Source organism: Thalassophryne amazonica, chromosome 5 (assembly GCF_902500255.1).
Source record: "Thalassophryne amazonica chromosome 5, fThaAma1.1, whole genome shotgun sequence".
NCBI classification, from domain to species: domain Eukaryota; kingdom Metazoa; phylum Chordata; class Actinopteri; order Batrachoidiformes; family Batrachoididae; genus Thalassophryne; species Thalassophryne amazonica.
Window position 1 is genome coordinate 96,222,441 of NC_047107.1, and position 17,473 is coordinate 96,239,913.

At 41.7% G+C, this 17,473-nt stretch overlaps 1 protein-coding gene across 1 annotated transcript in view; it reads left to right on the forward strand.

The window, feature by feature from the left end:
• Positions 1–17,473, forward strand: part of si:dkey-21e5.1 (potassium channel subfamily T member 1) — a 312,548-nt gene that overhangs the window by 234,621 nt on the left and 60,454 nt on the right. Inside the window, exons 10-17 of the mRNA XM_034170913.1 lie at positions 2,270–2,364; positions 4,849–5,029; positions 5,419–5,583; positions 7,616–7,752; positions 9,966–10,029; positions 10,329–10,437; positions 10,548–10,656; positions 12,103–12,252. Of these exons, the coding sequence (XP_034026804.1) occupies positions 2,270–2,364; positions 4,849–5,029; positions 5,419–5,583; positions 7,616–7,752; positions 9,966–10,029; positions 10,329–10,437; positions 10,548–10,656; positions 12,103–12,252 (1,010 nt within the window). The remainder of the gene's footprint in view (positions 1–2,269; positions 2,365–4,848; positions 5,030–5,418; positions 5,584–7,615; positions 7,753–9,965; positions 10,030–10,328; positions 10,438–10,547; positions 10,657–12,102; positions 12,253–17,473) is intronic.

Consider the following 17,473-nt stretch of genomic DNA (forward strand, 5'->3'; position numbering starts at 1 on the left):
AAATATTTGCCTGACTTGACAAAAAGAAGTGATGCTGTAGTGTAGTGCACCTGACTCGAGTCTTCAAAGCATGAAATGTTTTTAGACAAAAACACACTGCCTTTGTTATTTTTACAGAGATCATGTATTATCAGTTAATTCAAATTTTTAGACTTAGTTTTATCTAGTGGTGTGGCTGCAGATTCCATTCCACTGTTGATGTTTATTATTTTATTTCTCTTTATGATTTAGCTTTTTTGGCAGCTGGGATTGATAACTCTTTACTTCTCTTGTGATAACCAATGCTGAATATGTGATCCCACATTTCACAAAAATGAGAGTTACCAAACTTAGCTTGCAAAAGCAACCAGTGTCTGTCACTCTTCCGGTTGTGCTGCAAACAAGCGAAAGGGGGGCTAAATATGTCCCATTTGGTCTACTGTATCAACATGGAGGTGCAACATGCTGGCCTCCATGACAGGCTCGTTCTAAACTTAAATTGTTCGGGAAATGGATGGTTCTAGTCTCCTGTGACATATGTCATGGATGTTGAGATCTGGACTCCAGTTTGAGCTGTGAGACACGCCAACACAGTCTGTGGGAGAGTTGCGGATACTGTGACACACAAATCCACAAAGCAAATCCAGAAATTTAGAAAAAGTCTTCTGTGGCTAAGAATTGTTTCCAATAAAGCAGCTGCCATGTAGAATTCCTATTATGCTGTAGGACAAAATACAAATTGAAAGCAATTAGATGATGACCAACTGGTGTTGCGTGTGTGTGCTTGCTGTGACTCAGACGACACCATAGACAAATCTGAGTGCACTGCCAAGGTGGCAGATGGTAGAATCTGTGGCCAAGCAGACCAGCACATGGAGAGGAAGCAGGAACAGTTTGAAAAGGAAGCAAAGAGCAATACCAGCACGCAGTGCATGTTAACAAACATAAACTCCTCTATCTCACTGAATACAAATGATAAAGCACCTTATGAACAGAGGCCCTTAGTGATTTTCCAGTCTGGCTGGGTTTTGAGCTGAGGATCATCTGGTGTGAAGCCCAGTGCTCAACCACTCGACCATCACCTCCCCATGACCAAATGGGAATAAGCTGTTTTTGCAATCTATTTGTCCCAACTTTAATGGCTCTCTACCATCTGCCTGATGGCAGGAGCTCAAACAGAGAGTGGCCAGGGTGGGATGAGTCCTTTGGGATGGTGTTGGCTCTGCTGAGACAGTAAGAGCCATGAAGGTCCTCCATTGTGGGTAGAGGGCACCCAGTGATCTCTCTGTGCCATTTTGGTAACCCTCTGAGCTCTTTCCTGTTTGCCACCATGCAGCTGGCAAACTATATGCAGAGGCAGTATGTGAGGATGCTCTCCATGGTAGAGCGGTAAAAAGACACAAGCAGTCTCTGGTTTGTTATTTTTCCTGCAGATTCACAGAAAGTGTAGTCTTTGTTGTGTCTTCTTTACTTCCAGTCCCAAGTCAGTTTCTCCTCTATGTGGATTCCCAGGAAACGGAAGTCCCTAACCCTTTTCACACAGGTCCCCCCAATGATAATGGGCTGAATGTGTTTTGTTTCTCCTGAAGTCTATGATTAGCTCCTTGTTTTTGGATGTGTTCATGAGGAAGTTATTTTCTCTACACCGCACCGTGAGCTGTTCCACCTAACCCGGTAGGCGGAGTCAATTCCTCCATTGATACAGCCTACCACTGTGGTGTCATCTGCATACTTAATGAAGGTGTTGCTGGTGTGGATAGGGGTACAGTCAGAGGTGTAGAGGGTGAAGAGCAGCGAGCTCAGAATGCTAACTGGCACTCTCAATGGATAGACTAAGTTTGAGCTGAATCTGAACCCTATTGCGTTTAGTGGATATTTCATTTAAACATCAAAAAGCCCTTTACTTTATGAAAAGTCACTCCTAACAGGACTTTGACCTTGAAACTTTTTTCCAAGGTAAAAATTTGTAGAATTGGAAACTAGTGTTGGCAAGCACAGTGCTCTAGTTGATTAGTGTGATATCTCTAGAAACTTATTTGTGCCCATCAGGTCCAGATGAATTAAGTCATAATAATCTCATGCACATTGAAAGATTTTAATGAGGGATGTTGGAAGGCAAATCAGTATAAATGTGCCTGTCTCTGTTGTTCAAGGTAAATAATTAAAATGTTTGTTTGGATGAACTAAACCACAAAATATAGTTATATAGTCACTGTGTTAATAGATTTATGTGTGTGTTTTATTTTTCTTTTGCCTTTGTGTCATGTGTATATTATCTACATTCTTCCAGAATGATTTCCACCGTGCCATCCAGAGGACCCATTCAGCCATGTTTAACCAAGTATTCATCCTCATCTGCACCTTGTTGTGTCTCGTTTTCACAGGGTGAGTGAACATTGGTGTCAGTCACACCAACACATGACACAAAACAGGAAATGACAACTTCTGGTACATCTGGTTGTGTGTGCATATTAGTCCTGCAAATTATTTGGATAAATATTTTCAATTTTAAATCTCCACTTTGTGGCAAAGATCCAGTCAGTCAATGACTCGGCCATTAGAAGTGTATTTGCATGCAGTGAAAATGTAGAACTTGTAGAGACATTCAATGATCTCATCAGTGAGATCATGTCTTTTTGTCCTTGACCTTTGAGGTAGCACGATGCTTGGGAAAAGCTCATGGAATCATGCGATCACTGGGCAGAGGTGTTCAGTGATGCCGATATCATTGCAGTAGATTGAAGGTACAGGTCCAGGTGCTTGCTGTCTTACTGCATAGTTGTGGGACTTGGAAGCTAACCAGGGATGTAAGACAACACAGGGTTAGGGTTATGGTCTTTTGCACTATCTCTCTTTGGAAGATCCCCTGGGTACCACTTGAATGAATGTATCAAATGAGAGGTTATGTAGGGAGACTAAGATTAGGAGTATTACTTGCATTTATGACATTTTGGCCACACGGTGCATTTCTCTGGCCATGATCCAGCATGTAGATGCCTCAGATTTGAGGATTTCAGCAGCTAGTGAGGCCCAAAGCCACACTCATATTTCACCTGGACACTGCAGTTAGATGGTTATTTTCGAAAGATGTAAATGAGCCAGTTGTCTGTCTGGGTGACTGCCATCCAGGACTCAAGGGTATTCCATGGTCTGGTGGATGTAGCAGTGTATGGCTTCGTCTTTGTTGGTTCAGCTGTCAGACAAAAGTTCTGAAGTGCTATGCAAGAGCAAAAAGTAGACGCTAACTAATACAAACTCAGTGACCCTGGGAAAATCAAGTAGAAAATAGCGAACTATAAACATTTATGCAAATGCTGAATTTCGAAGACCGTGACTTTCATTGTGTGGTGTTTAAGATGTGAAGGTCAGCTTCTTTCTGCATTGTTTGACCTTACTCTAATACTTAGACTGATACAAACAATTTCACTTTACTGCCAAAACACTGTGCTTAAGTGCATCTCTTAAATGCGACAAGTGATTCAAACAAACCAACAAAATAATGTGTTTATTTGGCAGACTCTGAAAAGTAGTTTGACATACAGGCGTGGCACTTGCCATTCTTCAATCCCACTTCTAATTTTTCTCTGTGCTGCTGTTTCTCCCACTATTCAAGAAATGCATGTTTGGGTCAGTCACTGACCAGCAGTTGGTGGCAGCTGTAAAAACTATTGTACATATGTACACGGAACAAAAATATAAACTTTTGTTTTTGCTCCCATTTTTTATGAGCTGAATTCAAAGATCTATACCAAAGACCTATTTCTCTCAAATATTGTTTACAAATCTGTCTAAATCTGTGTCAGTGAGCACTTCTCCTTTGCCAAGAAAATCCATCCCACCACACAGGTGTGGCTTATTAAGATCCTGATTAGACAGCATGATTATTGCACAGGTGTGTCTTAGGCTGGCCACAATAAAAGGCTACTCTAAAATGTGCAGTTTTGCTTTGTTGGTGGGGTCTGGAGGGGCAGAAAACCAGTCAGTATGTGGTGTGATCACCATTTGCCTCACGCAGTGCAACACATCTCCTTCACATAGAGTTGATCAGCAGCGAGACGCCACTGAATTTTCCCGCTCAAGTCGCTTACGATGACAAACTGGTCAGGTCGAGAACCCAATGAGGACGACGAGCATGCAGATGAGCTTCCTTGGGACGGTTTCTGGCAGTTTGTGCAGAAATTCTTTGGTTCTGCAAACTGATTGTTGCAGCAGCTGTCCGGGTGGCTGGCCTCAGACAATCTTGAAGGTGAACATGCTGGATGTGGAGGTCGTGGGCTGGTGTAGTTACACATGGTTTGCAGTTGTGAGACCGGTTGGATGTACTGCTAAATTCTCTGAAAAGCCTTTGGAGACAGCTTATGGTAGAGAAATGTACATTCAGTTCACGGGCAACAGCTCTGGTAGACATTCCTGCATTCAGCATGTCAATTACATGCTCCTTCGAAACGTGCAACACCTATGGCATTGTGATGTGTGATAAAAATGTGCATTTCAGAGTGGCCTTTTACTGTAGCCAGCTCAATCACATTAAACACAAGCTTGTTTTGTGTCAGTTCAGAGTAAATTGGATGAGTAGTGGGAAACTTTAAATGAACCCCAGCTGCTGGCAGAAGCACTACTGCATCAGATTGTAAGTCCAACCCAGGTCTACATATTGGCAGGCCAGCTCCTTATACACACAGCTACCTGCTGTGCATGTGATGAGGTGGAACCAAAAAAGTGTTCAGTGGTTTGACTTTAAATAACTGATGGCAACCAAGCTGTAGTGACTCTATGTATCTTACCGCACAGTGGTGATATTTATCAAGAGGAGAAAATTTTGTTTAGTCTTCAAAGTTATTTATGAATTAATCTTTTCGGTTTCTGCAGAGCTTGTGGCATCCAGCACCTAGAGAGAGCCGGCAAGCACCTCTCCCTGTTTAACTCTTTCTATTTCTGCATTGTCACCTTTTCCACCGTGGGCTATGGAGATGTCACGCCACAGATCTGGCCCTCCCAGCTGCTGGTGGTCATCCTCATTTGTGTTGCCCTCGTGGTGCTCCCACTACAGGTTAAGTGCAGAACTGCAAACTGTTTTAGGCTTCTACATCAAACGTTTATATGTTTATGTCTTTGTTTCTCAGATTTCTGTAATGTTGTGCATCTGGTGAACTACTAGCATTTTGTGACATGTAGTTTAGGACATGCAGACAGTTTTTGTGTCAAGACTGAGTGCACAGGCAGTCTTGACATCTTGATGGTGTGATCAATTTATAAAGACACCACCAAATGTTGATCCCATCAAACCCAAGCTTGTTTTGTGTCCCTTCAGAGTAGGAATCTTTAAGTGAACGCCAGCTGCTGGCAGAAGCACTTCACTGTGTCCAAGCAGCTAATTTGTCTTCATTCTTCACTTCAGTGTTGTCACTTTTGACATTATGTAGTTTGTGTTGTTGTAAGTTTGAAGAATTGGCCTTCTTATGGATGGAAAGTCAGAAGTTGGGCGGAAACTACAGCCGTCACCGAGCACAGACAGAGAAGCATGTGGTGTTGTGTGTCAGCTCGCTGAAAATCGATCTGCTGATGGATTTCCTCAATGAGTTCTATGCTCATCCTAGACTTCAGGTACAGGACACCACCCTTTATAAAGGACATTATATTAACATAGCATATTTCACTATTAAGTGGCTGTACTATACAAAACACTCACTATAATTGAGGCTAACCACATTTCATCCATCACTGTTAATGATTAGCTTAAACAGTTAGGTTAGAGTTGACAGCTGATCAGTTAGGTTAGGTTGATGGTTGGTGTCATTCACAGCCTGACAGTTGTCAATGTATTGTATAAATAATACGAATGCTCTAAACCCACAAGTTCTGTAATTTGCAGAAAATGTGACTCTCTTTAAAGCTGTATAGCAGAGGTCTCAAACCGGTTCCAGAAAGGGCCAAGCTTTCTGTGCAACCACCCACTCCACCAGGTGATTTCACTGATCAACTGATTCCACCTGCTCAAAGTGATGTTAATCAGTGAAATCACCTGCTGCAGTGGGTGGTTGCACAGAAAGCCTGCACCCTCTTGACCCTTTCTGGAACCGATTTGAGACTCTGCTGTATAGTTTTATTAGTAATGAGGCACTGTAGACCTTCAGTGTACGGCTGCACATAGTGATTATTATTTATTTGTACACATGTAAACACTCTGTTTAAAAGAAGCACAATCTGCAAATTCTCTCATTTGACAAACTGAAGCCACTATATTATTCCTGGATGAATGACTCATTTCAGATTCTTATTCAGATTCATTAATTATCAAAACAGTTGACAATTGTCACTGTATTTTCTAGAGCACAAGTCGCACCAAAGTATGTCACATCTTTTTTCTGTATTATCAGCTCTTTAATTTGGGATTTTTGTGTATTGTTGTGGTGCATTTTTTATTATTGGCATTTATTCTTTATGGGTTATTTTGTTTAGTGCTTAGATTACAGGGAATTATCTTTAATAACCACACACACACACACACACACACACACACACACACACACACACACACACACACACACACACACACACAGCAGTATAATTTGCAGGACCTACCAAACTAGGCCTCAAAAAAGTGACTTATGGCCTGGAAAATATGGTAACTATTGATCGATTAACGATTTCAGCTGTGCTACACTGTCTTAGCATTCTTTGGTATTTTTAACTATTGAGTCTGAAGGGCTTTTTTTTTAAAGCATAGGTTAAAGGTTGTGTAATGGATTTTACGGACTGTGTGGTGGCTCAGTGGTTAGAGCACAGACCTTCTGTGCAGAAGGTTGCGGCTGGGAGTGGCACCTGCAGCCATCTGCTGCCCAGCCAGTAGTAAAAGGGGCAACTGACTACTCATTGAGGAAGGTATAACTCAGCTAGGAAAGGAACTGGCCACCCCGCCTCATCATGCCATGGCCCTGCACATGTGCAGCTCTAAGTAGCACATCCCAGATGCTCAGTAAAACGATTGTGGGTCTCACCCTTTACCTTTAATGGGTTTTATGACTCCTACACTACTCTCAATTTATGTATCAATAAAGTAGTTTGTTCAAGTGTGTTACTTTTAATGTTGTGCAGCATTCATGAGAAGTCAGCAGACTGAGATAACTGAGGTTAACCTGGACACTGATGACAATGCCATCTGCATGCATCCCTCTGGATGTGTTCCATGTGCATCCATCTCTGAGGACTCCCTAGGGCAGTACTAGAAGACATGCTCCATGGATTTTTTTTCCTGTGTATATTTGTCTTGGAAATATGTAGTGGAATCTGAGGAGTGCTGGAGCATGTGTATGTGTAGAGGAGCACTGGGATGCCTTAGTCTGCTTCCACTGTGACTCAGATCTGGATCAGCTATGAGGAATGGATGTGTGCATAAACTATAGCATGGACTTGCATACATCTACAGCAACACAGAAAGCTCTTCAAAATTGATGCAAAAACATATTTTGCACATCTAATTACATTTTTAAATGAGAAAGTGTCAAAAATAACACAAATCCCACCTCTTAATGTGGATTTTAAAAAAGGTGACAAACCATCCAACTGTTCAAATTGTATCTGTAAACACCTGCAGGCCAGTTTAAATAAATACAATCACGTCTTTCTTGTCTCAAAGGACTACTACGTAGTGATACTGTGTCCGACAGAGATCGACATCCAGGTTCGTCGCATCCTCCAGATACCACTGTGGTCCCAAAGGGTGATCTACCTTCAAGGATCTGCCCTCAAAGATCAGGACCTGATGAGGGCCAAGTGAGTCAAATAACTACATAGTTGTTGTACAAGGTGTAGCACAGTATCTCTATTTGAGTGACCTGTGTCTGGTAAATATTGCCAAATATGAATACAAAGTGTTTGCCATCTACTGACAAATCAGAGTTGTTGAAGTGTATTTAGAGCAAATCCACTTAACCGTCCTCTGCTTGCGCATGAGTCTAATGGGATTTCATTGCCCATCAGATTTCTCACCTTTCTAGTCAGATACATGCAGCAATAAAAACAGTAGCAGATCACACTGTAGCATCTTTGAATTGTCAGGTTTTCATGGTGATACTAAAAGCTTGCAACAGTACAGTCAGTTATGAGATTACGGTTTCTTCGGGGGGTATTTACTGGAGGGTGCTGCAGCAGTATAGTGCTCTTCCTAAAGGGATACAATGTAATGACAGTGAAATTGGCCCTATCCACTCCTCTGCGGCATTAAATCATGAGAGTTCATCTCATTTTGTGAAAGCAGACTCTTCTTTAATGTGCAAAGCTGTACAGGGAATAAAATGTTTTAGCAATTTCGCCATGTAAAATGCAACAAATAAAATTCACTCAGCCAGCTAAAACTTGGCTTACGCTTCAGTTCAGTTCTGCAGTGGGGAAAGTAATTTCCTACCTTATAAGGTAGTTGCATTTCTTTCTAAATGGATAGAAAATGTTAATTCTCTGAAATTAATGACTGTATCACTAACCACTCCCATATAGTGATGCAATGCAATTAAATTAAAGCACATTTTCATGCCAGAAGAGCGCTTTTAATTTTGTTACCAGACTTTGGTCCGCCGAGGTCCTTGACTTTCACTCCCACTTTCACTGCCATCCATGAGCCAGCTCACCTGACACCAGTGGTTCCCCCTGTGGGGGGTGAGCACACAGGGTGGAGATGGAAGGTCCACATTGCCTTTTCAGGCTGTGCCCGGCTGGGCTAAGTGGCAAGCCCAGCCACCAGGCGCTTGCTGACAGGCCCTACATCCAGGCCTGGCTCCAGATGGGGGCCCGGGGCTTCCTCCGGGCGGGTCCATTTTATCATGGTGTCTTTTGAACCATTCTTTATCTGGCCTCTCACCTGAGACCAGCTTGCCATGGGACCCTACCAGGAGCACAAAGGTTACAGACAACACAGCTCTCAGGTTCATAGCGACACACAAACTTCTCCACCATGATAAGGTGTTGGTTCCTGGAGACTAGGTGGAGAGATTATATCTCCACACTGGCCTGGGAACACCTCGGAATTCCCCTGTCAGAGGTGGTCAGTGTGGCACGGGAGAGGGAAGTCTGGGGTCCTCTGCTAGAGCTGTTGCCCCTGCGACCTGATCTTGGATAAGCAGTTGAAGATGAATGAGTGATGAGTGCCAGACTTTGGCACACATACATTCATTTTCTTGAAAGCACTGTGTTCCATAAGTATATGCAAGAAACGTATGTGCTACTGCATGCTCAGACCTTGCACTGTGTGTAGGTTTTCCATAAATAATGTAATTTTTGCTTATATTTGTATTGCTAGCTGTACTTAAGCATTGTCTATTAATCAAATCATTGTAATCCTTGTGTTTTATTGCATTTTGGCACTACGGGGGCAAACTAACTGGAATATTTCAAAATAGTGACATAACAATGCCTCCATGTAGCACAGCATGTGAAGACTATCTTTTTAATATGGACTCCGGAACAATGTTTTTGAACCCTGGGTGATGCAGTTTTCAACATGTTCCAAAAAATGTTTTGTTTTCCATCAGTAATTTGCAATATCAATAATATGTTTGCTGTCCTCAACAAACATAAAAGTAACAAAAGTAACATTTCATATTTCATCCTGTATTTACCCATGTAGTAGATGCCATATTTCTCTTGGCGGTTGCTGGCTTGCTGGCTGACTCTCATATGATGTGAAGTTGGACAGCTCTTCCTAATTACTCAAAAACAAAATTGTTTTGGAATTGATTTGCTAAATCAAAATTCACCCATCCTCATTTTGTGCTCTTTTTGATTTGTTGAGTTACAAGATGTTGTGAAAGCTGGTTGGGTTGGTCAAACCCTACTCGCCCACTCATCCACATTTTCACTGCTCAAGCCCTATGCAGTTTACGCACACACACACACACACACACACACATATATAGACTGTCTTCTTCATGGTGACTAACTTGTGACTTCTGCCTTTTTCTTTGTCTCTCTATTTCTCTTGGTCAATCCTTCAGGATGGATGATGCTGAGGCTTGTTTCATCCTCAGCAGCAGGAACGAGGCCGACCGAACTGCTGCTGTGAGCCACGTCAAACTTTAGCTTGAAGCAATAAGTCACGGCAGTCATAGAGTCTGGAATGCTTCCCTCTCAATGTCACAGTCACTAGAAATATAAATCGAGCAGTTTCTTTTGACAGCATGCTTTCTTTTTCAAATTAGCTGAGACCTGGAGTTGTTCAGATGATAGTTTTGCTGGAGCTGTTATTGAGCACTGAGAGCACATTTTATATCATGGAGCATAAAACCCAGATTGCATTTTTAAATGAGACCCTGCATGAGGTAGATAGGTGGGCAATATCTGTCCATGTTCTCCCACAGGATCATCAAACTATTTTGAGAGCTTGGGCAGCCAAGGACTTTGCACCAAACTGCCCTCTCTATGTCCAGATTCTCAAACCAGAAAATAAATTCCATGTGAAATTTGCTGGTAAGTTTGTATAGTTATTATTTTTATATATAATTGAAAAATGATAGCTGCACACAGTCATATCTAAACCTAACTTTCTACTTTTTTTTTTTAATTTTCTTTATTTTCAGATCACGTTGTATGTGAAGAGGAGTTCAAGTACGCCATGCTGGCTCTGAACTGTGTATGTCCAGCAACGTCCACCTTAGTCACACTATTGGTTCACACCTCCAGAGGACAGTGAGTATACACTGTTGTTTTATGTCCACTTAAAATGGCTAAAGTAACACTTATTTAGTTCTATTTATGTACTATGCAGTTTCAGTGTGTTACATGAACAATCACTATTATTCCTGCACCAGTCAAATTTAAATTACTTCCAGAAGTTGCACCCCATTGTGCTGCTACATGATTTATTGACATCACATCATGGCAGAAAAATACATTTAGGTTTTTATATTTATTCTTATAATGAAATGGTGAGATGAAAACACATCTTGACTGATTAAATATAAAAGAGGAAATATTCAGTAGGTTATGCCGGTTCTCTCTAAAAATCACTGAAATAGTGAAATGGAGAGTTTCTGTGTTTGGTTAAGGATACAGTTGAGTGTACTATAAACACTCCTGTATCTCGATGGATCGCCTTGTGATGAATCGTATTGGGGCATTGATACAGGAGAATGTTGCTGAATATAAGTTCACTTAATTTAGCATTGCAAAACTGCGGTGTAATTTGCAGCTATAAATCTGCCGAGAGTAGGCCGTATTAAAAACTAAGGGAACGTGCTCAAAACAGACTTATGGCAGAAGCCACCAAGACATAACAGGAGTTACAAGGTACAGTGGCTCTGTTTGGAGAGATGATCTGTACGTAAACAACAAAATTCATTGGCAAGCGCAAATCTGACCTTTTAGCCAAAACATGACTGAACTTTGACTGGCATTTATGTAACCCTACTACATAAATGTGTTAAGTTTGATTCCAGTCATTTTTATTAATATTAAATGACCCCAATGACCATGACCCTTGCCATTCTGGAGTGGACCGTAATCCACATGCCCAGTTTGGCAGTAATTGGCTAAAGAACCAGGAACTGGAAAGGGTAAATTAAATGACTTTGACCTGCACATACTAACTCCCAAAGTTAATTATAAATATCTTGGTGACTTTAACTGCTTTTTCATTTTTCATCCACAATGGTGGTAGAATTAAACTTTGACATACATCTACAGGTTTGAGCAAGTGACCTTCAGACGAAACTAAAACTAAATCAAAGTGATTGAATCTGTAATCATCACCTCTATGAAGTGTTTTGGATTTTGAAACTTTTGAGCATGTGCACACTGGGATTAAAATTTGTAAAATGGAATTCTGGTTATGCCTGACTTTATAACTGTGGCAGGAAAACTCTGTCTGATGTTTACCGTTTTATATTCTGGCCCTGTGTGGGTTTATTAATATGTGGGAGGACTATATTTGATAGATTTAAATTAAAGGGTCAGAGGTTCTTTCTCTGAAATTAAACTACCCAAGTGAAAATTTGTTGTTGAGATTAATCAGACATGTATCATCCACATAAAAAACACACCTACCTCTATTAGCCAGCTGTCAATAAACCCACATTAGATAAACAAATCTTGTTGTTGCTGGAATTCATGAATGTTCTGATGATTCCATTTCAGGGAGGGACAGCTGTCACCAGAGCAGTGGCAGAGGACATACGGACGCTGCTCGGGAAACGAAGTTTACCACATCCGGTTATGTGACAGCAAGTTTTTTGAGGAGTATGATGGAAAGAGTTTCACCTACGCCTCCTTTCATGCCCATAAGAAGTGAATCAACATAGTGCACCACTCTATCGACACAATGACACAACACAGCTCACATGTTGAAAATGCACCTGTTATCCGCAGAGTGAAGGACAAGCAGGAGCTGTACACAGTGTGCAGGGCTGCACAGTTTGTCCCATCCTTAAGGGCCCCTTCACACATAACACGACGTTGGGCGAAGAACGCAGAAACTGGAAGAAAATACGCGAACAAAAACGAAATGGGGAACCACAAAATATTCCACCTGCTGTCAGGAGGGACACACGGTCAGACAGGCGTGCACAAAGTCATCGCCGTGGCTCGTGTTCATGCGCACAAACACAGTGCGAGCATGTGGAAAGTCACGCACATAGCACTGGAGCAAAAAATGTAAAAACACCACAATTTATAATACTTAATTCCTGTTATAAAATCCGGACGTAGCCTCCACCTACATGTACACCAGGAAGTAATGACGTGGATTACTGTTCTCCCTTTTATGTTTTACATGAATTACGTGATGCGCTCGTGTCATGAAGACTGGCTCTCATCTCATGAAGAGCAGCTCTCATCTCATGAAGAGCCAGCTCCCGTGTGATGAACACATCAGCTGGCACAGCGTATCCAGCACGCAGTGTGCCGCTAGTGACCATGTTGGAAATGTGATATGTGTTTTAATTATTGCAATATGGGAAAATCTCCCAGTGACACATGCCTCCAAGTGATTTTAGGCATGGCATGATATTCACCAGCATTGCGGTGTGCTGACAGGCGATATATGTTTTAATTTATTTCCATGTGAGGACAGCATGCTGACATCCATGGCTCACGGTCAAGTTATGCGTGGTCATATTGTACAAGCCACTACAGGTATTCTCCAGCTGTGACTTGCGAGCATAGGTATCTGAACACTGCACGGCCCAGGGACACGCCCACCTCTGTCTGTGGACCTCATCAAGTCACAGAAAAAAAGGCTTGTTCTCTTCTGTGATTTTAATTTTATGTATGTATTATATTTTTTGTCCTGCGTCTGTCTGATGTCTGTGTATTTAATGTAAGACCTTGCGTGCATGGTCAGTTCCAGCTGACAGTTAGTTGGCAGTCAGCTGACAGCAAAGCACATGAGCAAAGCGGTTGCACATGAATGAGTTCACGCCTTTACCCTGATTTGTTTTATTTAATCTCCACGCTTTCTGTCTGTCATGTAAACTGCAATTTACGTGGTGGAAGTGACATCAGACTGTCCAGCCGGCTCATTAGTTTCACACTCGGCCGTGTACTCAGACGATGGCCGGTCCTCATGAGGTCATGAGCGCCCGCCCACACATACTGACATCTAATCCAGTTATTGCTCTCAAAAACAAGTCTTTATTTACAGACCAAAACAAATGTCAAAACAAAACAGCAAAGTGTGCCTAAAGGCGTTATAGGTGCTGTATTTAACCAAAATTAACGCTTTATTTTGACAGCCACAATTTTAATACTTAATAGAGACAGCTTGTAGTCATTACAACATTGTGCGCTGGAGTTATTATTTATGAGCTACCTAGGAGGTTAGCGATAGCTACAATTAGTTTACCCTCATGTGTCGTCTCTTAGCAGCTTGTATCTTTATACTGTTGCATGGCTTCCCAAAGTCTCCTGTACTTTTTTCACACCGCCTGCAGCCTTCTCTTAAAAACCCACAGAGCACACCATCACCTCAATGTCCTCCATTGTTTGTTTTTGTGTCGCATATAAATTGACATCAAGGCAGTTTCGCACAGCTGTGCTCTGATGACCCCGCCCACGTTGGGGAGGTTCTCAACTGTAATGGAAAATGACATGTCTGGTCCCAAAAAGTATCAGGGAAAAGGCCCACTATACTCCAGTGTGACTTATACTCCATACAATACGGTAATCAAATCATAGAAATAATTTGTACTTCATGGCCATGCAGTAGTATTTAAAAAGAAATTGCTCCCTGCTTTGGTGAAATGAACATTAGTATCATATCATTGTGTAATGAGCGGCTAGCTTTAAAGGAGACCTGCATTGAAAAAAATGCAGTCAGATTTTTTGAACAAAAAATGACTTACATTTACACATGAGAGCCTTCTGAATGTAGTAAAGTAAATCTGCAAGTCCAGATCTGTCATTCAACAGAGAAATCTTCATTTGAAAATGACAAATTTACAGCTAACATTTAGCCCTCTGCAAACTGTCCCTCTCATCATGGACGCTGCTGAGACGTCATGGACAAGACCCTCTCCCAGCATGCATTGCGCCAGTTGTAATTTGTGGATTTACGTCAGTTGGCATCTGCACCTTTTTCTTGTCTTATACGGAAGGATCTACTTTTTTAAAACTTCATATTGTCTTGCGGCACGTTTGGTGAGTACACTTTTATTTGTGCTTGAAAATTATTTTGGGGGACTTTTTCATACGCCTGTTTGATTGAGTGGTGTCGCAATGAAAATCTACTGTCTTTCGCCTCCGGTACCATCGCGGGATATGGAGGCGAGACCCGCAAAGAATCCCAGTCATTAAAAATATATAAACCTCTCTCAGCGTCCATGGAGCTCTGGGGCTCCGTTTGCCAAGACGTGCGGTGCTGTGGATTTTGCTGCAAGAAGTCTGTCCTTGCAGCAACAGGTGTACCGGCCGCTTTGCATTAAAACAGCGAGCGTAATCTCAGGACTTGTCTCAGGTAGCTTAGCCGCCATTAGTTACCCCCTGGCAGATCCCGAGCAGCCGGGAAAGCAGGCCGACTGGGTGACTGTGAGGAGGAAGCGTAGTTCTAAACAGAAGCCCCGTGTACACCGCCAACCCGTTCACATTTCTAACCGTTTTTCCCCACTCGACGACACACCCGCCAAGGATGAAACTCTGGTTATTGGCGACTCTGTTTTGAGAAATGTGAAGTTAGCGACACCAGCAACCATAGTCAATTGTCTTCCGGGGGCCAGAGCAGGCGACATTGAAGGAAATTTGAAACTGCTGGCTAAGGCTAAGCGTAAATTTGGTAAGATTGTAATTCACGTCGGCAGTAATGACACCCGGTTACGCCAATCGGAGGTCACTAAAATTAACATTAAATCGGTGTGTAACTTTGCAAAAAACAATGTCGGACTCTGTAGTTTTCTCTGGGCCCCTCCCCAATCGGACCGGGAGTGACATGTTTAGCCGCATGTTCTCCTTGAATTGCTGGCTGTCTGAGTGGTGTCCAAAAAATGAGGTGGGCTTCATAGATAATTGGCAAAGCTTCTGGGGAAAACCTGGTCTTGTTAGGAGAGACGGCATCCATCCCACTTTGGATGGAGCAGCTCTCATTTCTAGAAATCTGGCCAATTTTCTTAAATCCTCCAAACCGTGACTATCCAGGGTTGGGACCAGGAAGCAGAGTTGTAGTCTTACACACCTCTCTGCAGCTCCTCTCCCCCTGCCATCCCCTCATTACCCCATCCCCGTAGAGACGGTGCCTGCTCCCAGACTACCAATAACCAGCAAAAATCTATTTAAGCATAAAAATTCAAAAAGAAAAAATAATATAGCACCTTCAACTGCACCACAGACTAAAACAGTTAAATGTGGTCTATTAAACATTAGGTCTCTCTCTTCTAAGTCCCTGTTGGTAAATGATATAATAATTGATCAACATATTGATTTATTCTGCCTTACAGAAACCTGGTTACAGCAGGATGAATATGTTAGTTTAAATGAGTCAACACCCCGAGTCACACTAACTGTCAGAATGCTCGTAGCACGGGCCGGGGCGGAGGATTAGCAGCAATCTTCCATTCCAGCTTATTAATTAATCAAAAACCCAGACAGAGCTTTAATTCATTTGAAAGCTTGACTCTTAGTCTTGTCCATCCAAATTGGAAGTCCCAAAAACCAGTTTTATTTGTTATTATCTATCGTCCACCTGGTCGTTACTGTGAGTTTCTCTGTGAATTTTCAGACCTTTTGTCTGACTTGGTGCTTAGCTCAGATAAGATAATTATAGTGGGCGATTTTAACATCCACACAGATGCTGAGAATGACAGCCTCAACACTGCATTTAATCTATTATTAGACTCTGTTGGCTTTGCTCAAAAGTAAATGAGTCCACCCACCACTTTAATCATATCTTAGATCTTGTTCTGACTTATGGTATGGAAATAGAAGACTTAACAGTATTCCCTGAAAACTCCCTTCTGTCTGATCATTCTTAATAACATTTACATTTACTCTGATGGACTACCCAGCAGTGGGGAATAAGTTTCATTACACTAGAAGTCTTTCAGAAAGCGCTGTAACTAGGTTTAAGGATATGATTCCTTCTTTATGTTCTCTAATGCCATATACCAACACAGTGCAGAGTAGCTACCTAAACTCTGTAAGTGAGATAGAGTATCTCGTCAATAGTTTTACATCCTCATTGAAGACAACTTTGGATGCTGTAGCTCCTCTAAAAAGAGAGCTTTAAATCAGAAGTGCCTGACTCCGTGGTATAACTCACAACTCGTAGCTTAAAGCAGATAACCCGTAAGTTGGAGAGGAAATGGCGTCTCACTAATTTAGAAGATCTTCACTTAGCCTGGAAAAAGAGTCTGTTGCTCTATAAAAAAGCCCTCCGTAAAGCTAGGACATCTTTCTACTCATCACTAATTGAAGAAAATAAGAACAACCCCAGGTTTCTTTTCAGCACTGTAGCCAGGCTGACAAAGAGTCAGAGCTCTATTGAGCTGAGTATTCCATTAACTTTAACTAGTAATGACTTCATGACTTTCTTTGCTAACAAAATTTTAACTATTAGAGAAAAAATTACTCATAACCATCCCAAAGACGTATCGTTATCTTTGGCTGCTTTCAGTGATGCCGGTATTTGGTTAGACTCTTTCTCTCCGATTGTTCTGTCTGAGTTATTTTCATTAGTTACTTCATCCAAACCATCAATATGTTTATTAGACCCCATTCCTACCAGGCTGCTCAAGGAAGCCCTACCATTATTTAATGCTTCGATCTTAAATATGATCAATCTATCTTTGTTAGTTGGCTATGTACCACAGGCTTTTAAGGTGGCAGTAATTAAACCATTACTTAAAAAGCCATCACTTGACCCAGCTATCTTAGCTAATTATAGGCCAATCTCCAACCTTCCTTTTCTCTCAAAAATTCTTGAAAGGGTAGTTGTAAAACAGCTAACTGATCATCTGCAGAGGAATGGTCTATTTGAAGAGTTTCAGTCAGGTTTTAGAATTCATCATAGTACAGAAACAGC